Source organism: Abrus precatorius, unplaced genomic scaffold, assembly GCF_003935025.1.
Source record: "Abrus precatorius isolate BTA unplaced genomic scaffold, Abrus_2018 Scaffold10, whole genome shotgun sequence".
NCBI lineage: Eukaryota > Viridiplantae > Streptophyta > Magnoliopsida > Fabales > Fabaceae > Abrus > Abrus precatorius.
The window spans coordinates 10,334,907-10,351,992 of NW_020874292.1; the positions used below are offsets into that span (position 1 = coordinate 10,334,907).

Consider the following 17,086-nt stretch of genomic DNA (forward strand, 5'->3'; position numbering starts at 1 on the left):
AAAAGAGAACATTCTAAAATTCTCTCGCTCAAGCGAGATGAGAAAGAGGTCTCGCTCAGGCTGGGAGCATCTCGCCCAAGCGAGATAGAGCTCGCTCAGGTGAGGAGTTGCAAGAAAGATAGGGTGCTTTCTAGACTCAATCTCACTTAGACAAGGTAAAGCTCGCTCAGACGAGATTGTATCTCGCTTAAGCGAGAGTGTTCTCGCTCAAGCGAGAATATCAGAAAAATGAGTAGTCTCACTATCTGGTTATCTCGTCCAGGCGAGGAAGGTTTACCCAAGCGAGGTTGGAGCTCGCTCAAGCGAGAATCAGTTCGCTCAAGCGAGAATTAGTTCGCTCAAGCGAGGTTGCGCGAGTTTGGAATGATATTTATGGAACCCTAGCCTCAAAAACATTAATTTCTCACCAAGCGACCTTCTCTCTTCGTTTTCTCTGTTTTCTCTCCTTTCTCTTTAGGGAGAACTCTATGGAACTTCAAATCTTTTCTAGATCCGAGCTCAAACATCGATTTCATTTCTCAAAGAATAGTTTTGAGGAACTATTTCTAGGTAAGGAAAGTATTCTCAAGCCTTAGTTTTATATACATATATAGTGATCCTATGAGAATCTGAGTAACCTATTTTAGTAATAATCTACAAATTTTTATGAAATCATATGGTGAAAGGATATTTTTGATATAAAGAAAGGTTTTGGGTTTATTTGAAATGAATGAAATCAGATTCTTAGAAAAAGTTATGAGTTAGAACAACATCAAGAAGTTTTAAGATTAAGTTAATTATGATGTATATAAGTTAAGTAATAAAAGATACAAAATACTAAATTTTAGGTTAGAAGACCATACTGATATTATACGAATTGGACTGAGTCAAATGGTGTCCGACCTTTGACATATTGTATTGATTGTATGGTATGATATTGTGTGATAATTTCTGTGTTAGATTGACATATTTTGCTGATTGTATGGTGTGATATTGCATGATAATATTCTATGTTAAATTGACATGATGCAATAAATATGGATATAATTTGATAGTTGATATGTGATCAAATTGGGTAAATTCACATGAATAATTGAAGTGTTGATTTATTTTGAAAGTATGTGATATATAAAAGAGAAAATAGAATACGACTGAGAAAGAATGAGATGCATATTATGATGCGTGGGCTAAACTAATTTGAAAAGTGTGATTACGATTCATATATTATGATAAATTGAAGAGTGTATTATAATATATATATATATATATATATATATGTGTGTGTGTGTGATACACAAAATTATATAAATCATAACTCACATATTATAACATGTTGATCAATAAAAGAGAATATGAAATTGAAAATGAGAAATGTTGAGAAAGAGAATAAGTATAGATAGTTACAGAGATACACTCGGGGTATAGAGTTTGGAGAAGATTTGAGAAATTTGGGAGAAACATAGGGTGAGGGATGACATTCGCTTGAGTGCACACATTTATAAAATGCGAATGCATCGTTTGGCTACACACTTGTTTCTTGACGAAACATTTGACTATACCTCTGCTAAAAAGGATTGTGGTGGCACACGTGTATCTGTGATGCTGCGGCTAATCAACAATTATCTATGCTATGAAGTCCTTAAGGGATCACAGGGACAATTATTATGAAAGTATGATAAATATGAAAGTGTTATAGATGTGAAATAGTATAGAATTTGTATGATTATAATATATGCATCGTAATAGATTGATTTATGTTGTTACGATATATGTGTTGTAGTACATTGACAAGTGCGACTAGGACACATGTATTATGACATATTAATTGAGATGATATGATACATGTATTATAACTACAGGTTAACATAGAAATATATATAGAATGAGTGAATTGTTGTATATGCTTTGATATGATGGGTGTTTTGTTGTATATGCCTGAATATGATAGTTGTTAATGTAAGTTGTTATTGTCGGTAATGAGTTAAAATAGGATGTTGGGCCATAATTGTAGTTTCATTTAAGATAATCTATAATAAAAGAGATTTAGTTGGGCGGTAAATACTCACCCTTATTGATATTTTTCAGGTAATGAAAGAAAAGAGGTGGAGATGATTAATCCGTTCTAGGATTATACTCATCAAGGATTGTAGAAAAAAAACTGCTCAAATATAATTAATTTAATGTAATAGATATATAAATCTATTTATATATCTTTATTTCATTCATAGTGAAATTTTTAATTTGGTAAACTTTATAAATTTGTCAAATTTTATTAGTTTATATTCCTATATTGTACTATTTCTTCAAAGTTGTATAAGTTTTTACGAATTTTCTTAATCATATTTCCAATAATATAAATTATTAAAGAAAATTATTTACATAAAAGAGAAGCATGTTACACTATACAACAACGTTACGAGCTGTTATATTAAAGTAATTATTAACTTAATTTAATGAATCAATTAATAATTTAATAATTAAGAAAATATCTAAACAACAATATTTTGGTCATTTAAAAAATATTTATTTAATTAATTAAAGTTAAAATGTATTAAATTTTTTATCTTATAAAGCTTAGGTACCATAAATACATTTAAACTTTATCAACTTATAACACTATAGAGAAACTATACGTTAATATTATAAATTGATACAAATATTATAATATTATTTATTTAAAATTAATTTATTAATCATGCAATAAAAGGTCAAAACATGAATATAAAATTGAATTACATCAGCTTTCTAAAATTAATATTATAAAATAAAGAATAATAATATCAAACAAATAACTCACAAATATGTAAATATAACGAATATAAACAATAATACAACAATTAGTATGAGAATTTTTATTTTCATATTACTTTACCTATCTTTTTTAACATAAATTATTTATTTATTTATTTATTTATAGATTTAGTTGACTGAATCCAATATTTTTAATAATAATAATAATAATAGAGAAATGAAATAAATAAATAAAATAATAAAAAAATCAAAATAAAAAATGTTTAAGCCTAACTTAGTAGTAATATTAGCCTAAATTTCCCTTTTCTTCAAAGTCAACTACATTTTTGTTGTACAAAATAAAAATAAAATACGAAAAGCAATGAGAAAAAAAAATAGATGGAATGATTTAAAAGCACGCATCCTACTCCTATCTTTTATATCAAGTCCTGTTAATTATTTAAAATAATATAAAATAATATTATAAAGAAATATAACCTTATCAAAATTGATTGTGCTTCAAAAATATTTTAACGTGAGTTTGTTAAAATCACATTAAATTATTCTTTTCATTTTAATAATAAAATAACAATATATTATTATTAAAAAATTTAATCAAATGGTCAGTAACTCTTATTCTCTATTGTTCAAACTCTTTTATATTTTTCATTTTGCAAAGGCTTAAGACATAGTCACATGAATGTGAATTTATGAGCAAAGATAATACTTTAGATGTAATATACAAGTTAAGGAATGTTTCAAGTTTAAGTAACTATGGAAGATGATGGGTGGTCGAAATTGTGATTAATGATGCAGTTTCTTTCTTCTTCTTTTTTTTGGCTTCCAAATTCTTCCTTTTCTTTTTTTATTTTATTTTACGGTTTCATACGAAGATAAGTCTCTGAATTTTTTTCTTCTTATACTTAAAGCTTACTTGGGTCCATGATATAAGTCTATAGAATGCAGATCTTTCCTTTCTTGAGTCAAATTGATTTTTCAAGGTTTTATATTTTTCTGTTAAAATAACCCTATTATTATTTTATTTATTTTTAATATATATATATGTGTGTGTTTCTTTTTAAATATTTGAGAGCAACTAAAAATTAGTATTCACAATTTACTATAATCTGCTTAGACGATATCTATTATAAAAAAAAATTATCAAATATAAGATATATATATATATAGGTTAGGGTTAGAAGTAGATTAACTCACCTTTCTAAAAGTTTATTGTTAGAATTTAGTTAACTTTATTTATTTGTCCTTCTATCCATCTAAAAGCAATTTTTTTAATAAAAGAACGTGTGCTTGTTTATCATTTTTTTAAAATTATTTTATTTAAATTTAATTAAAAATTATATTTTAAATATATAAAATATATCTCTAAAAATAAAAAAATTTGATCAATTTTATCAAATTAAGATAAGTCAAATTTTAAATTTGCTAACATTCATTCTAAGTTAACAAGTTATTTTTCTACATCTATAAATTTTACAATAATAAGTATTATATGTCTATGATTTTCATGATAATGATGTTGCATTTAATTTTTTTTAACATAATAAATTTCATTTAAATAAATCATTTCAATCATATAGTGTTGCTCATAATATCTATTATGATCACCTGAGTCCAAAGACATATTTGATGGTCTCTTTTAGACTTTATTTTAACTTGATCTTCTAGAAATTCAAGAAAAATGAAGAGAACGGAAAATGAGTGAGTAATTAATGAGAGTACATACTCCTCATGAATCCTATTGTATATTAGTTAATATGAAAAAAATGGTCATTTATCCTATACAATTAGTTACTACTTCTAAAGGTTTCTTTTCTTGTTAATTTCTTTTGTAAGTTAATTTGGTGACTAATATTTTTAGGTTACTAAGTATATGATAGTTCTTTCACTTACTAAGTTGTATTTATATTATTTGTCTTTATCAAGAGTAATTCTAAATAAGTGATTCAAACTTCTCTTTCACTTTTTCCTTTTAACTACGTTACAAGGTTTGTTTACTTAGACTTAGAGGGTATTTGTTTTATTTTGAAACAACTTTTGTCCGTATTAGTTGAGATTAAATATATTAAAAGATTAGCTTCTCATTCCATGAAGTAATGCATATGTTGCACTTTTAATACACCACAAACATGTCTTTCTCCTTTCATCCCCTCTTTCTTTCCTTCATTATGACTTCACATTAATTATCTTAAATAATGGGATCATTTCATTCTTCATCTATTTGGTTGCTGCATCTAATCATGTTCTCTTATGCTTTGATGCCAAATGCCTAATGAAGCAAGACTTTTGAGTAAGTCACCTGCTATTTTTTACATCTCACCATAACTACTAGAAATACTTGAATTACAAATAAATTTTTTTTGTCTTTAATAAAGAAAGATTTACAGACCAAAAAATAAAAAAATTATTTAAATTTTTGAATAAATCTGTCTATATTACAGACAGAAAAAATTTGTCTGTAAATATAGATAAGTTTTTTTCTTTTTATATTAAAAACAGATTTACATACTTATAAATCCGTCTGTAATTTTATAGACAATTTTTTCTATCTGTATTATAGATGGATTTATAGACTATTTTTTTGTCTGTAATTTGAAACTAAGGCGAGAAATATTATGTGAAAATTACAGACGGCAAATTCGTTTGTAACTGCATACATGAAATATTCCATAAATGGAATTACATACAGATATTTTGGTCCATAAGTAAATTAATAAAATGCTACATTTAATTAATGCACTTATAGACAGAAAAATTCGTCTGTAATATACAAAATAAGTATAAAAGTGTGTCAACATTTTTTTTACATATTTCATAACAATTTTTTTTTTGTCAACATTCCATGACGTTTCTTTCTTGTTTTGTTCTGGTCTACTTCAAAATGTTTGTATGACATGATAGAAATGTAAATCGTTCTTGGTTTTTGAGCAGATAAGTTGGCCCATAACCAAATTTGGGCTTGGACCTTGAGTTGGTTCGGAACAATTTCTTTAAGGCGAAAAGACCATTGAAAATTAAAGTATGATCAACTTGTTTAAAGGACTAACGGTATTGACCCTTGTTAGTTGTATATGTTAGTATTTATAATGTTATATTAATATTCACAGCCGTGCACAGTATTTATATATAATATTTTTTCTTTCTATATTATATAACATTATCCGTCACTTTTTTTTTCTTTTTAATTATCTCTCAATGTGTATATACACTGTGTGAATGTAGAATAATTATTTTCCTATTAATAAAATCCAAAATAGAAAAAAAATGGAAACTTTGCATTTGAAGTGCTACAAAATGCCTTTTTTTCTTGGCACCTCAAGCTATATACATATATTATTGTTTTGAATGATGGAGGGTTATGGGTAAAAAAAAATCACGTTATTTGTTGATTGGCATTGATTCTCAGCGCCCTTTACTTATTCAGAAAGTTTAATCTATGGCATGCCGTCATATAATGAAGTAAAGCAATAAAAATGTAATGAATGATGTATCATAGGGCTTGGGTTTCCGTATTATAATTCTTTAAATGAAGGATTTATTTTGCACAGGTTGTTACGAAAGGTGCAGATGTTGATTCATCACAAGTTTTACCAATTCAATTAAGCGTGACCAATAAATAAGCTTATCCTTTGCCCCATGCTTTTTCTCAAGTAAATTCATTAATCCCCATAATCATAATTCATAAATGTAATGCATGGTTGAAATCACCTTGGCATGACAAAATGACATCAAGGACAACGATGAGGTTGTCACCCAATCATATTACGCCACGTCATCATCTGACAAAATAGCCAATGTGGGTTGTTAGCATCACACACCACTGCAAGCCCACAGAAGCAGTGCTATCCACCTCGACCCCTCATATCACACTTCTTGTTTGGGTTAAGAAGCCACTTTCTTTGATTTCTCTGTCACACGTTATTAGACACCTAAACCAGAGAATTATAACGCTTTTGAATTATTCTTCTCAAACTAAATGTGAACAAAGTGCTTGTATTTGTCAACTTCCTCCTCCTTCCCCACATGCCAAAACTCAAATACTTGCTTCCTATTCATTCTACAAATAATCAAATATATTATTACTTCAACATTTCTTCCAGAAACATGTCAACTTGTGTTTTTTTATTGGGTTTGAAAATCTTACTCAAGTCTCTATTAGTTGACCTTGTTTTACTTGTAGAACACGTTAATTACAATAAATGCCCAACTTAATATATATTTCTTGTAAAAATAAGTCCCAGAATGTTTGCTGGTGTCACATTAGAAAAGAAATGCAAGATCAGTTTAGGTTTAATAACTCGCCAGCTTCAGCTTGTAAGAAACATCAAGCACTAACTGTTGTGTATAGCATATTAAAATTTATTTTCTTTTATATTTGAACAACCAACCTAACATAACTAGACAGGGTACTGGAGAAAGAAGTCTTGTTTACTATAAATGGTGAATTGGAGCCTTCTTTTCTTTCCATCCACGAAAGATGAATACAATTATTTATTGAAATGTTTAAGTTAATAAATTGACGTGTCTTACTAGTAAATGTCTTAAAAGAATGGTTTAATATTTAAATAAAACAATAATAATAAATGTGTGTCACTAAAAAACATTCATAAGTTTTATTTCTAAATTGTTAATAAATACCCATTTTTCTAATTTTATTGGTCCTTTTCCAACCTCTGCGGAAATATTCAAGCTAATATTTTTATTTTTTTATTGGGCAATTTAATTGAGAAAACTGAGAGAAGTGATTTGAGTTATCGACCGACGAAAAAACTAAAAAATCCACGTACGACACAATTGCTGGCAAAGAAAGGAAAAAAAAAGGAATAATGTTGTTGAATGAGAAAGCGAAAAAGCTTGTTACGGTGAGGAAAGGACTTGTCTTTTTGCGAGAAATATCAGAAATTAATTGTGATTGTGAAGATGGTTTACGTCGCATTATATTTGTGTGGAGGCTAGCTGTGATGATGCTTTACCTTGCACACACGTTCATGGTCATTATCGAGTGTGTTATGTGGCAGGAAAATAGTGAGTGAAGAAAAGGATTATATTGGAGTTGATGAGATTCACACGTCTAGGTGCTCAAAATCCGTGAACGTCATTGGCTTTTGCTTCGCGGTTTGAAGAAGGAACATAATGGGATCATAGTTCATAGATACCCGCCACCGCCCTTCTACCCCCACCCATTAGACTCTACGTTATGTAAGTGTTTCCCGTTCCAATGAGACCCCACATCGCTCAATGCTTAATCAATCATCAATATCATCAACCACCTGCAACCCCATAATTATCTCATGCCATTCATTACTCCCCGTTCCTACAATTTTTTAAATCTTTTTTAATAATAAGTACACATTTTTTAATATGTGACTAAGCGTATACAATCATAAATTATATTTTATTAAATTTATAATTAATAAATAATAATTTCGTACATCATGTTTTTTTTATTATTATAAACTTAATTCATATAACATAACATAATGTTGATATCAATGAAGATATAACATTTACACTCTTATTTTTTTATATTTTAAAGATATACGAGTGTGATAAATAATATATTTTTTAATAAAAATGATACAATATAAGTGGCTTGAGTTGAAGTTGAAGAGTTGAGGTTAATTTTTTTTTTTTAACATGTGCTCTTTAAAAAAAACTAAAACTTTATAAAATAAAAAGTATTGACCTTTAATCTTAAAGGTTAATTTAAGAAATTAATAATATTTGAATATAAATTTTTATTATTTTTTTATAATTTTAATATAATAAATATATTTTTAATAAGAAATTATTATTTTAAATATTTGACTTTAACCTTAAATATTAAAGTTGAAAAAATTATATAGCATACCACTATGTTCTATTGTAATTTTTTTAACGTGTTAAATTTTTTAAAAAATATCAAAATTAAATATGTTGATTATCTTAAAATCATAAAATAATAGTCAATATATGTTTTTATTGTAATTTAAAATATTTAATAACATTTATTTAATATTTTTTAGTATGTGTTTTAAGACACACATTAAATTTTTTTATTAATTTTAATAAATAAATAATTTATTTATAGAAAGAGGAGAGTTATTTTTGAACACCGAAGTTTACTTTAAATTTGAATCTCATGGAAGTGAGATAAATACAAGTCTATGATAGAACATTTTTTTGAATATAATAATTTTTTTACCTTGAAATGGACATTATTTTCTTTCCTTAAAAATTTATATAAAAAAACCAGCTTTAAATTTTAACCATGATTTATTTCATCATTCATGTTTTGTTTGTTAGCTTTATTTGGTATGGTTAAAATGACAATAATGGAAATGGAAGAAGAGGAAATTATATATTTCATGCCATTTCAGTGGTTTATTTCATCTGTAATCACCAGCTCAAATTTGCTAATTTCTGTCTGACCCACTAAAATAAATTTCCATTCAGTAAATGGATGAAATAGAGTAGTATCTTTCGATCATGGGTGAGAAGCACCAAAAATTTTATTCTTTAAAATAAATTTATATATTGTAAACAATATTTTAAATTTTATAATATTTGTTATTATTTAAAAATTTTATAGTAATTCTTTATAATTATTATGTTATAATTTACTCAATACTTTTTATTATCTTTTTTATCCATCAAAATAAGTGACATATTTAGAAAGAGAAATTTTCATAGTACAATTTCATTTTCTATAATTGTCTTTAATATAAAATACTTATAATTTTATAAAAATAAACATAATTTTTTTATTTGTTTGACTCTTATTTTTATTCTATCCATCTAAATAATAATTTTTTTTTTACTTTATTTTTATCCTATTTTCTTCCCGTTTTATTTTGAATAAAAACATCATAAATTTTATCCACCGTTTTATTCTAGAAACTAATAGAGGTACAGACTGCAGAACAACTACCTACCTGCGTACATATGTCAAAGAAATGCGCATGAACCCTGTTACATTCCACGTGTCAAATCATAACACGTGATACGTGTCAATGAAGCAAACGAAAAATCGTCCACATCTCCTCAAAAAAAAAAAAAAAAAGAAAGGGAAAGTTCCATTGGAGCATGGAAGTAGCCAGCCGATTTATTGGGCTCACACACACCAGACTTTACCCAACCTTACCCAATTCGTTAATTCCTCATTTAACTTTCTTTTATGCGCATTTTCAGTTTTCACATGGATTTTCTTGTTTGTTAAGTAATAAAATTATAATTAAAATGTTATTTTTAAATTATACAATAAAATTCTATTAAAAAATACGATATCACAAAATTTAATACATTAATTATATTAAATATTATAATGTTTAAAATAATATTATAATGCATTAAATTTTTAATACTATATTTAAAATACATATTTAAAAAGTAAAAAATATATTATTAAAAAAATGATATCTTTAATTTCTTAGATAATATCTTGAAGATACTTACTTATAAGAAAGCATGATTTATTATTGAATAATCAATATCCATAGAAAAATAAAATATATTTGGAAAAGAAAAATCTTTTGTAGACCAGCGCAGGACCGATCACATTACTATATATCCCACGCCAGAACCTCTCCACACACTTTCCTTATTTTCAACCAAACCCTCTCTCTCTCTCTCTCTCTCTCTCTCTCTCTCTCAATTGCTGCGAAAGGAAAGCGGAAAGGAATCGCAGTTCGAAAGTGGAAACGAAAGGCGTTGTATGATTGAGGTCCAAACGATGCAGCAGCAGAAACAGCTAGAGGGAGAAGAACCTTCTTCTTTTTCTTCTCATAGTAAGCCATCGCCTTCTCCAAGTTTTAGCAGCTACTCTTCTGAAACACTCGCCGAAATCGCAGCCAGAGTCATCGAAGAGCTCCGCAGAGACCCTCATTCCGTCACCGACGAAGACGACGCGCTTTTCCCTGCATGGCAAAACGACGACCACAGCTTCCCTGCTCCAAACGACGACGACCAACCCGAAAACGACGATTTCGAGTTCTCCTTCGTTCCCAGAGACTTATCTTCTCCCGTCTCGGCTGACGACATTTTCTACAACGGCCAGATCAGACCCATGTACCCAATCTTCGACCGCAACCTCCTCTTCGACGCACCCGCTCCCCCAAACGACACCGCTCCGAATAATAAAAACGATGCGACGACGAGACGGCGTCGTCTTCCCCTGAGGAAACTAATGTTCGAGGAAGGCGAAACGGCGTCGTGTTCGTCTTCAACAGACGAGAGTGTTGACCTGGAGGGTGTGGCGGAAGGGACATACTGCGCATGGACCCCAAATTCGGTTGGGAGGGAGCGAAAGAAGAGTAGCTCCACAGGTTCTGCTTCGAAGCGGTGGAAGCTGCGAGATTTGCTTCTGAGGAGCCATAGCGATGGAAAGGACAAGCAACAAGTGGTGTTTCAGATTCCGACCAATAAAGAGGCTAAAAGCAGAACCGTGGGAACGGTGGGTAAGGAACACGGAGACCACAACAAGAGGAAGTCTTTCTTACCTTACAGACCAGAATTGGTTGGACTTTTCGCCAATGTCAATGGCCTTGGTCGGAATTTGCGCCCATTTTGATTCTTATTTTTCAACCATAATTAATTAAACAATCATTAATTATATTTCCCTTTTTCTTTTTTTAATCGATTTATTTTTATGCCTCGTGCTTTATTAGTCATTACTTCAATCTGGTGTTTCTCTTTGTTTTGTCTGTTTTTGGGCCGGGTATCTTGTAAGTAATGCCGATGAGATGTATTTATTCTTTTTATGTAAATTTTCTGATTTTTTTCTCTCGTTCAGATTGAATGTTTCTTCTATTTGTTATGGACTTTTAAGAAATTTATGGTGGGGTTAGTTTGTATTTGAAATGGTATGCGAGTGGAATTTGTATGAATTAAGCTGACGAAAAGGATATGGATTAATTTTCGGCTTCATCTTAGTGGGTGGGTTTCTTAATTGATAAAGTATACAATATATTATGAGTATATAATTTCTCTTTATTGGTCCTTTCTCTTTTATTGGTCCTTTCTCTTTTCTTGGTCCACATCTGTCTCTCTCTTACTTGTTCAATTAAAAGAAAGACACAACAAAAACAGCGACAAATAAAGAATATATCAGTATATTGTTATTTTTAATTAGAGGAAGTATAAATAAAATAGAGAAAGAAGACATGTATCTCTCTTCTTATTTTACGATTTGCAGCTTTTTTGGCGACAAAATTGGGAAGTAAAGGAGGGATGATGCGGGTTCTAGTGTGATTGTGTGCTTAGCAATTGAGCATGTACATGGCGTGCTAATTATGCTGCGTGCGCATAAGTTGACAAATGCAATTTTCTCACTTTCGTGTGGGTCTTACGCGGCTTAAACTTGGATTAGAAGATTATGCTAAAACTAAAAGTAATAGCAGAATAGTAGAAGAAGAAAATAAAGCAGTCTTGATCGATAAACAAACGACTTTGGAATGGAAACTGGTGGAGATATAACTGGGAAATCATCCTTCTACACTGTAATTGACATCATAGGATTCATTTGTTTAAAAGTTAAAACAATAATGCTTGTGCTTTATTCTAAAATACATATAATTTTAATTAATTTATATATGTATGTTAATTATGTTTAACTGCTTCATATTACTTTTATTTAACTGTAAACTAAACGGGCACGTATATTATTCAATTAACAGCTTAATTTAAAAATAAGGAGGAAATTTGTCATCAGATCATCCATACAAAATAAGTGTAAGTCTCTAATTTGCTATAAAAGTGTTGGAAATCGTATAAAGGAACGCCAAAACTATAGAGATAAAAGAATTATACAACGGTAGTAAATTTAATAAAAAAAAATACTTTAAAATTTTGACAAAATAAATAGATAAATTATTTAAATAAAAACGTTAATATGCATTGTCATAGTTATATTTAATTCTACTCCTAGCAGGGTGTTTCTACCTCACACCTCAACGAAAGAGATGGTCAAATAAAATAAACTTCTCTGTAAGCATCGATCGATTCAATAACGAGCTAGAACCTATTGCTCCTTCTAATTTAAAACCCAAAAATTGTAAATTTTCAAAATATATGTTATACTAAATATTTTGAACAAGAAAAATATAATACTTTTCCAGACGTTAGCGTGTATTTATAAACAAACAAAATCTCATTGGAAAATATATTAAAAAAATGAAGAAGACCTTATTCTTATTATCTAAATGACCATTAATTATAGTAAAACGTAAAATATAAAAATATGAATGTTAATTATATATTTAACTATTGAATACATAAATTCCTATATTATAAAAAAAATACATAAATACGTAAAAATAACTAGAAAAAACTTAAGAATAAGAAAAATATTAAGAATTAATGTGTTTGTCGTAAAAGTTTTGATGGAAAATGAAAGGATTTAACCTTCAATTATCGAGGGAATAAAGGTGCCACATAAATTAGATTGACGAAATATTTATATGAAACAGTGAATGAAATTATTTTCTCAATTTTTATTTCTTGCATTAATTAGCATTTATACTTTTGAAATTTAACAAATTTAGTCCCTGATTATAATTTTTTGTGTACATAAAGCTTATATATTCTCAATTTTCTCTCTCTCTAAACCTTTACATATATTAAAACGATACTTAAAATTAACCAACCAAAATATTAAACTTAAACAAAATTATCAACTATTTTCCTCTTAAGATCTTAATTTTTCTCTTAAAATCTTAATCTCACATATATAAAATATTTAATGTTTTATGAAGTTATTTCTATTTTTTTTCTCAAATTTTGAAATTATTTCATCGTTTCAATTCTATTACAAATCTTAAATACTTTGGAGAAAAAATAAAATTTTAGAAAATTAACAAGAAATAAAATTTATGTAATTTTAAAAATAAAATAATTTAATTAGCTAAAACAAAATTAAGAGACTAAAATCACTAAATTCAAATAAAAGGAGAAAAATGCAATTACACTATCTCTATGTGTATGTAAAAGACATGATACATATTTTAGACTTTATTTTTTATCTAATAACAATTTTGTTGACTTTAATTTTTAAAATTAGGATTGAATTTTAAAATATATAAAACTAATATTTTTTTAATAAAAAGTAAAGATTATATTAAAAATTAATGAATAATCAGTTAGCGTACAAATCAATGACAAGAAATTGTTACAGTTTGATCTATAATATCAAATTATAATAATAAGGAACGAAACTATCTTAAATATTCAGAGAAAAAAGTATAGTATAAAAATAACTTAATTTTTAAGGTTAATAATAAAATTGATCTACTAATTCTCATTCATCATTTAAATATTTTTTTTATTAAAAATATATATATTCAAGACAATGTGATTAACATTTCTTAAATTCAACGGATCACTGACAAATATATGAAGGTTTTGGACATGCTAACGTTGAAGTATGGTTGGATCTAAGGAAAATTGACTCCAAAAGGTGTTATTTGTCTGAGTAATATTAATGACTATCAGAACCTAATTCCACACTACCCCTTTATGACTGAATAAAAGAAGGGGAAATTTTGTGTTTATCACATTTATTATTAATTACTTATAATTGTTTTAAATAAATTTCTACAATCCAAATATGAAGTGGCAAATTATGAATATTGTCTTCAAATGTTTGTATAGCTTCTCACTTCACCTGTCTAATTCATTAATGTAATTCCTTTCTTTTTCTCCGTCTTTGCCCAACAATTTTCAACCCTCCATCTTTTTCGTTTTTCTTTTTCTACGTTTTTTTGGCTCCTCTTCATGGAAAATATTCATTTCACACTCAACAAATTATATCCTTATAGAAAAAGAAAGAGGCATTAGTTTAATGCCATATGAATCTCATATATAATATAATACGTGTAATTCTTGTAATTTGTTATATTATATATTTGCGATGATAATTTGTAGATTATTTATAAACTCTAGATAAACATATCAGAACTAACTAAGTTAGCAATTTTTTTAATTTATCTTTCAACTTATCTATTGCTCTCTCTTTTTCAAGTTTATCAAAAATTAATATTTCATATTAAAAATATTATCATAGGGAATTAGGTTAACATTTTTTTATATTTTATTCTACTTATCTATTTGTTCTCATTTTTTCAACTTTATTGACATTTAATATTGACAGCTTAATTTGATATAAGCTTGTTAACTCTCTTTTCACATCATTTAATAATACAACATTTAGATTCAGAATTAGTTTCTACTTGCAGCTATTTCTATCAATTAATATTTTTATTATTCTAAGGTTATTTCTTATCTCTTAATATATAAACTTAACAAATGATGTAATGATATACTATTTTGTTATTTTAAAATATATTATATTAATATAAGTTACAAGGATAAATAGTTTTGTTTGGAAAAGTAGAGGTGGAGATTTTTTGTTAAAAAGGGAGCGTTTGTGGTGTAAGATTGATTATCTTAAATCAAGATGTGAACAAAAAGATAATTTTTGAAATTTGTTGAGATTAAAAATAAAAAAAAAACTCTTTATGGTGAAGAGATTTAGACAGATATATACAAAGGTTATTGAAAAAGGTGGTTTGGGAGAGGAGTAGAGTGATGTAGGTGAAGAAAAGTAAGTGAAATTATGGGAAGAAAAGATTTGTGTATTTTTGTAAGATTATCATATTTCTCTCTTTTTCTTTTTTCATTTCTAAAACGTGGGACAATGGGTGGAGGGAAGGTGGGTTTGGAAACTATCTTGGCAAAGGAGTCTCTTTTAATGAGAGAAGGTAGATACGGAGGTGTTTTAGTTAACTAATTAACTAATTTTACCTTGATTCTTGGAGGTAGAAGATGGATAATGTAAAGTATATATATCTGATCAAACATGTATGAAAGCCTACACTAATAGACATCTAATGTTGACAATTGTTTTTTCAAATTGTTTTAGTTAAAATAAGTTCCTAACAAAGTCTTAACTTGTACATGGAGGACTCTTCAAGACATGTGACCAATTAAAGACAAGTTCATCTAAAGAGACATTACTTTAGAACATCACATTTGTGTTAATTTTTTATTTCATTTTATTTACAAAAAGCTTGAAATCAAGTACATATATTATCTTCGTGTGTCTAAAGGAAATGAAAACACCCAAAGATTATATTAGTCACCCAAAAATAACAAAGCTACGTTTAATAGCTTCTTTCTTTGAAAAAAAAAAGATATAGGACTAATTTGAAAATAATTTCTAAAAATAAAACTCATTCAGAATCATATTCATTGTCTGAAATTATCTTTTTTATATCATTTGGAGTATCACCTCTTAGGTAGACGATATCATTTTTGAATAAAATAATCTTTAACTCCATCTTGTATAGTATCTGATATTTAAAAATATAATAAGCTTAATACAAGAAAATACAAAGTTCACGATACTGAAATTTAATTATCAAAAAGTCATTTCAAAAGACTATATAAATTAGCAGTAACTTTAATATTTATATAACATGAAAAATAATTCCTTGACATCTCACTAAGATATGCCTAGAATTTTTTCTAACATGTGCAATAAAATTTACACTATTGATAAATGGTAAAAGTTATAAGTTGTTTTTTATTGTTTGCCCCTAAAAAGGTGTCATCTATTGCACATTGTAGGTGTGATACTTGAAATGATGTGACAAAAATAACTTAACTATATATATATATATTGTAATCTAAATATTATTGTACAAGTCTCTTTAAGTTATATTTGTCTAAATATTTTTATAAATGCCTCTTAACTCTTTAAATAAATCACACTTCTAAGTATTTTTTTTTTTTATACGTCGTTTAGGCTTTTATATACCAAGAATAAACATGAAAAATTGTATACCACTTTTTATTTTTTGTATAAATATGTCACATTAAATAATCTTGAACTTGATAGTTTATGTTAGATATATTCAAATATTTGTGAAATAGAACAAATTTATTTATTTATTTCAAAAATATTTCTAATAAAAGTAGGTCTTTTGTTGTGTTAAAAGTGTTTTATGTTTTTTATTTTTATTTTTTTTATTTGGCGGAAGATGTGAGGAATGAGAAAAAAAATGTTTTTGTCTTTGCTAAAGAAATATGATTGTGCTCTTTTTGAGAATAAACCATTTTCTTGATTAATCTTTTATTTTTATTCTGTGTGAATCAAACATTTGATTAAAAAAAATGTTTTTCGTAATTGTTCTTTACACCATCTGTTCTTATCATTCATTTTACAGATGAGAACTACTATTGAAATACTTAACAAATTAATCAAATAATAATATAAAATTTATCTCTGTCTTAATAATTTTCATCCATCTCAATGCATCAAGACTTTTAGCCTTTAAAAAATTTGTTTTATTTTTAACGGGGAACCATAAATCTTACTTTTTAC

At 27.3% G+C, this 17,086-nt stretch overlaps 1 protein-coding gene across 1 annotated transcript; it reads left to right on the plus strand.

The window, feature by feature from the left end:
• The first annotated feature begins 10,303 nt into the window (after positions 1-10,303).
• Positions 10,304-11,695, plus strand: LOC113852385. Its single transcript, XM_027482609.1, has one exon. The coding sequence runs from the start codon at positions 10,421-10,423 to the stop codon at positions 11,273-11,275; it is 855 nt and encodes a 284-aa protein (XP_027338410.1). The 5' UTR covers positions 10,304-10,420; the 3' UTR covers positions 11,276-11,695.
• Positions 11,696-17,086: the final 5,391 nt, after the last annotated feature.

Bases quoted from the DNA above. Each gene is read 5' to 3' on its own strand.
- LOC113852385 (XM_027482609.1), top strand. From the start codon at position 10,421: ATGATTGAGGTCCAAACGATGCAGCAGCAGAAACAGCTAGAGGGAGAA.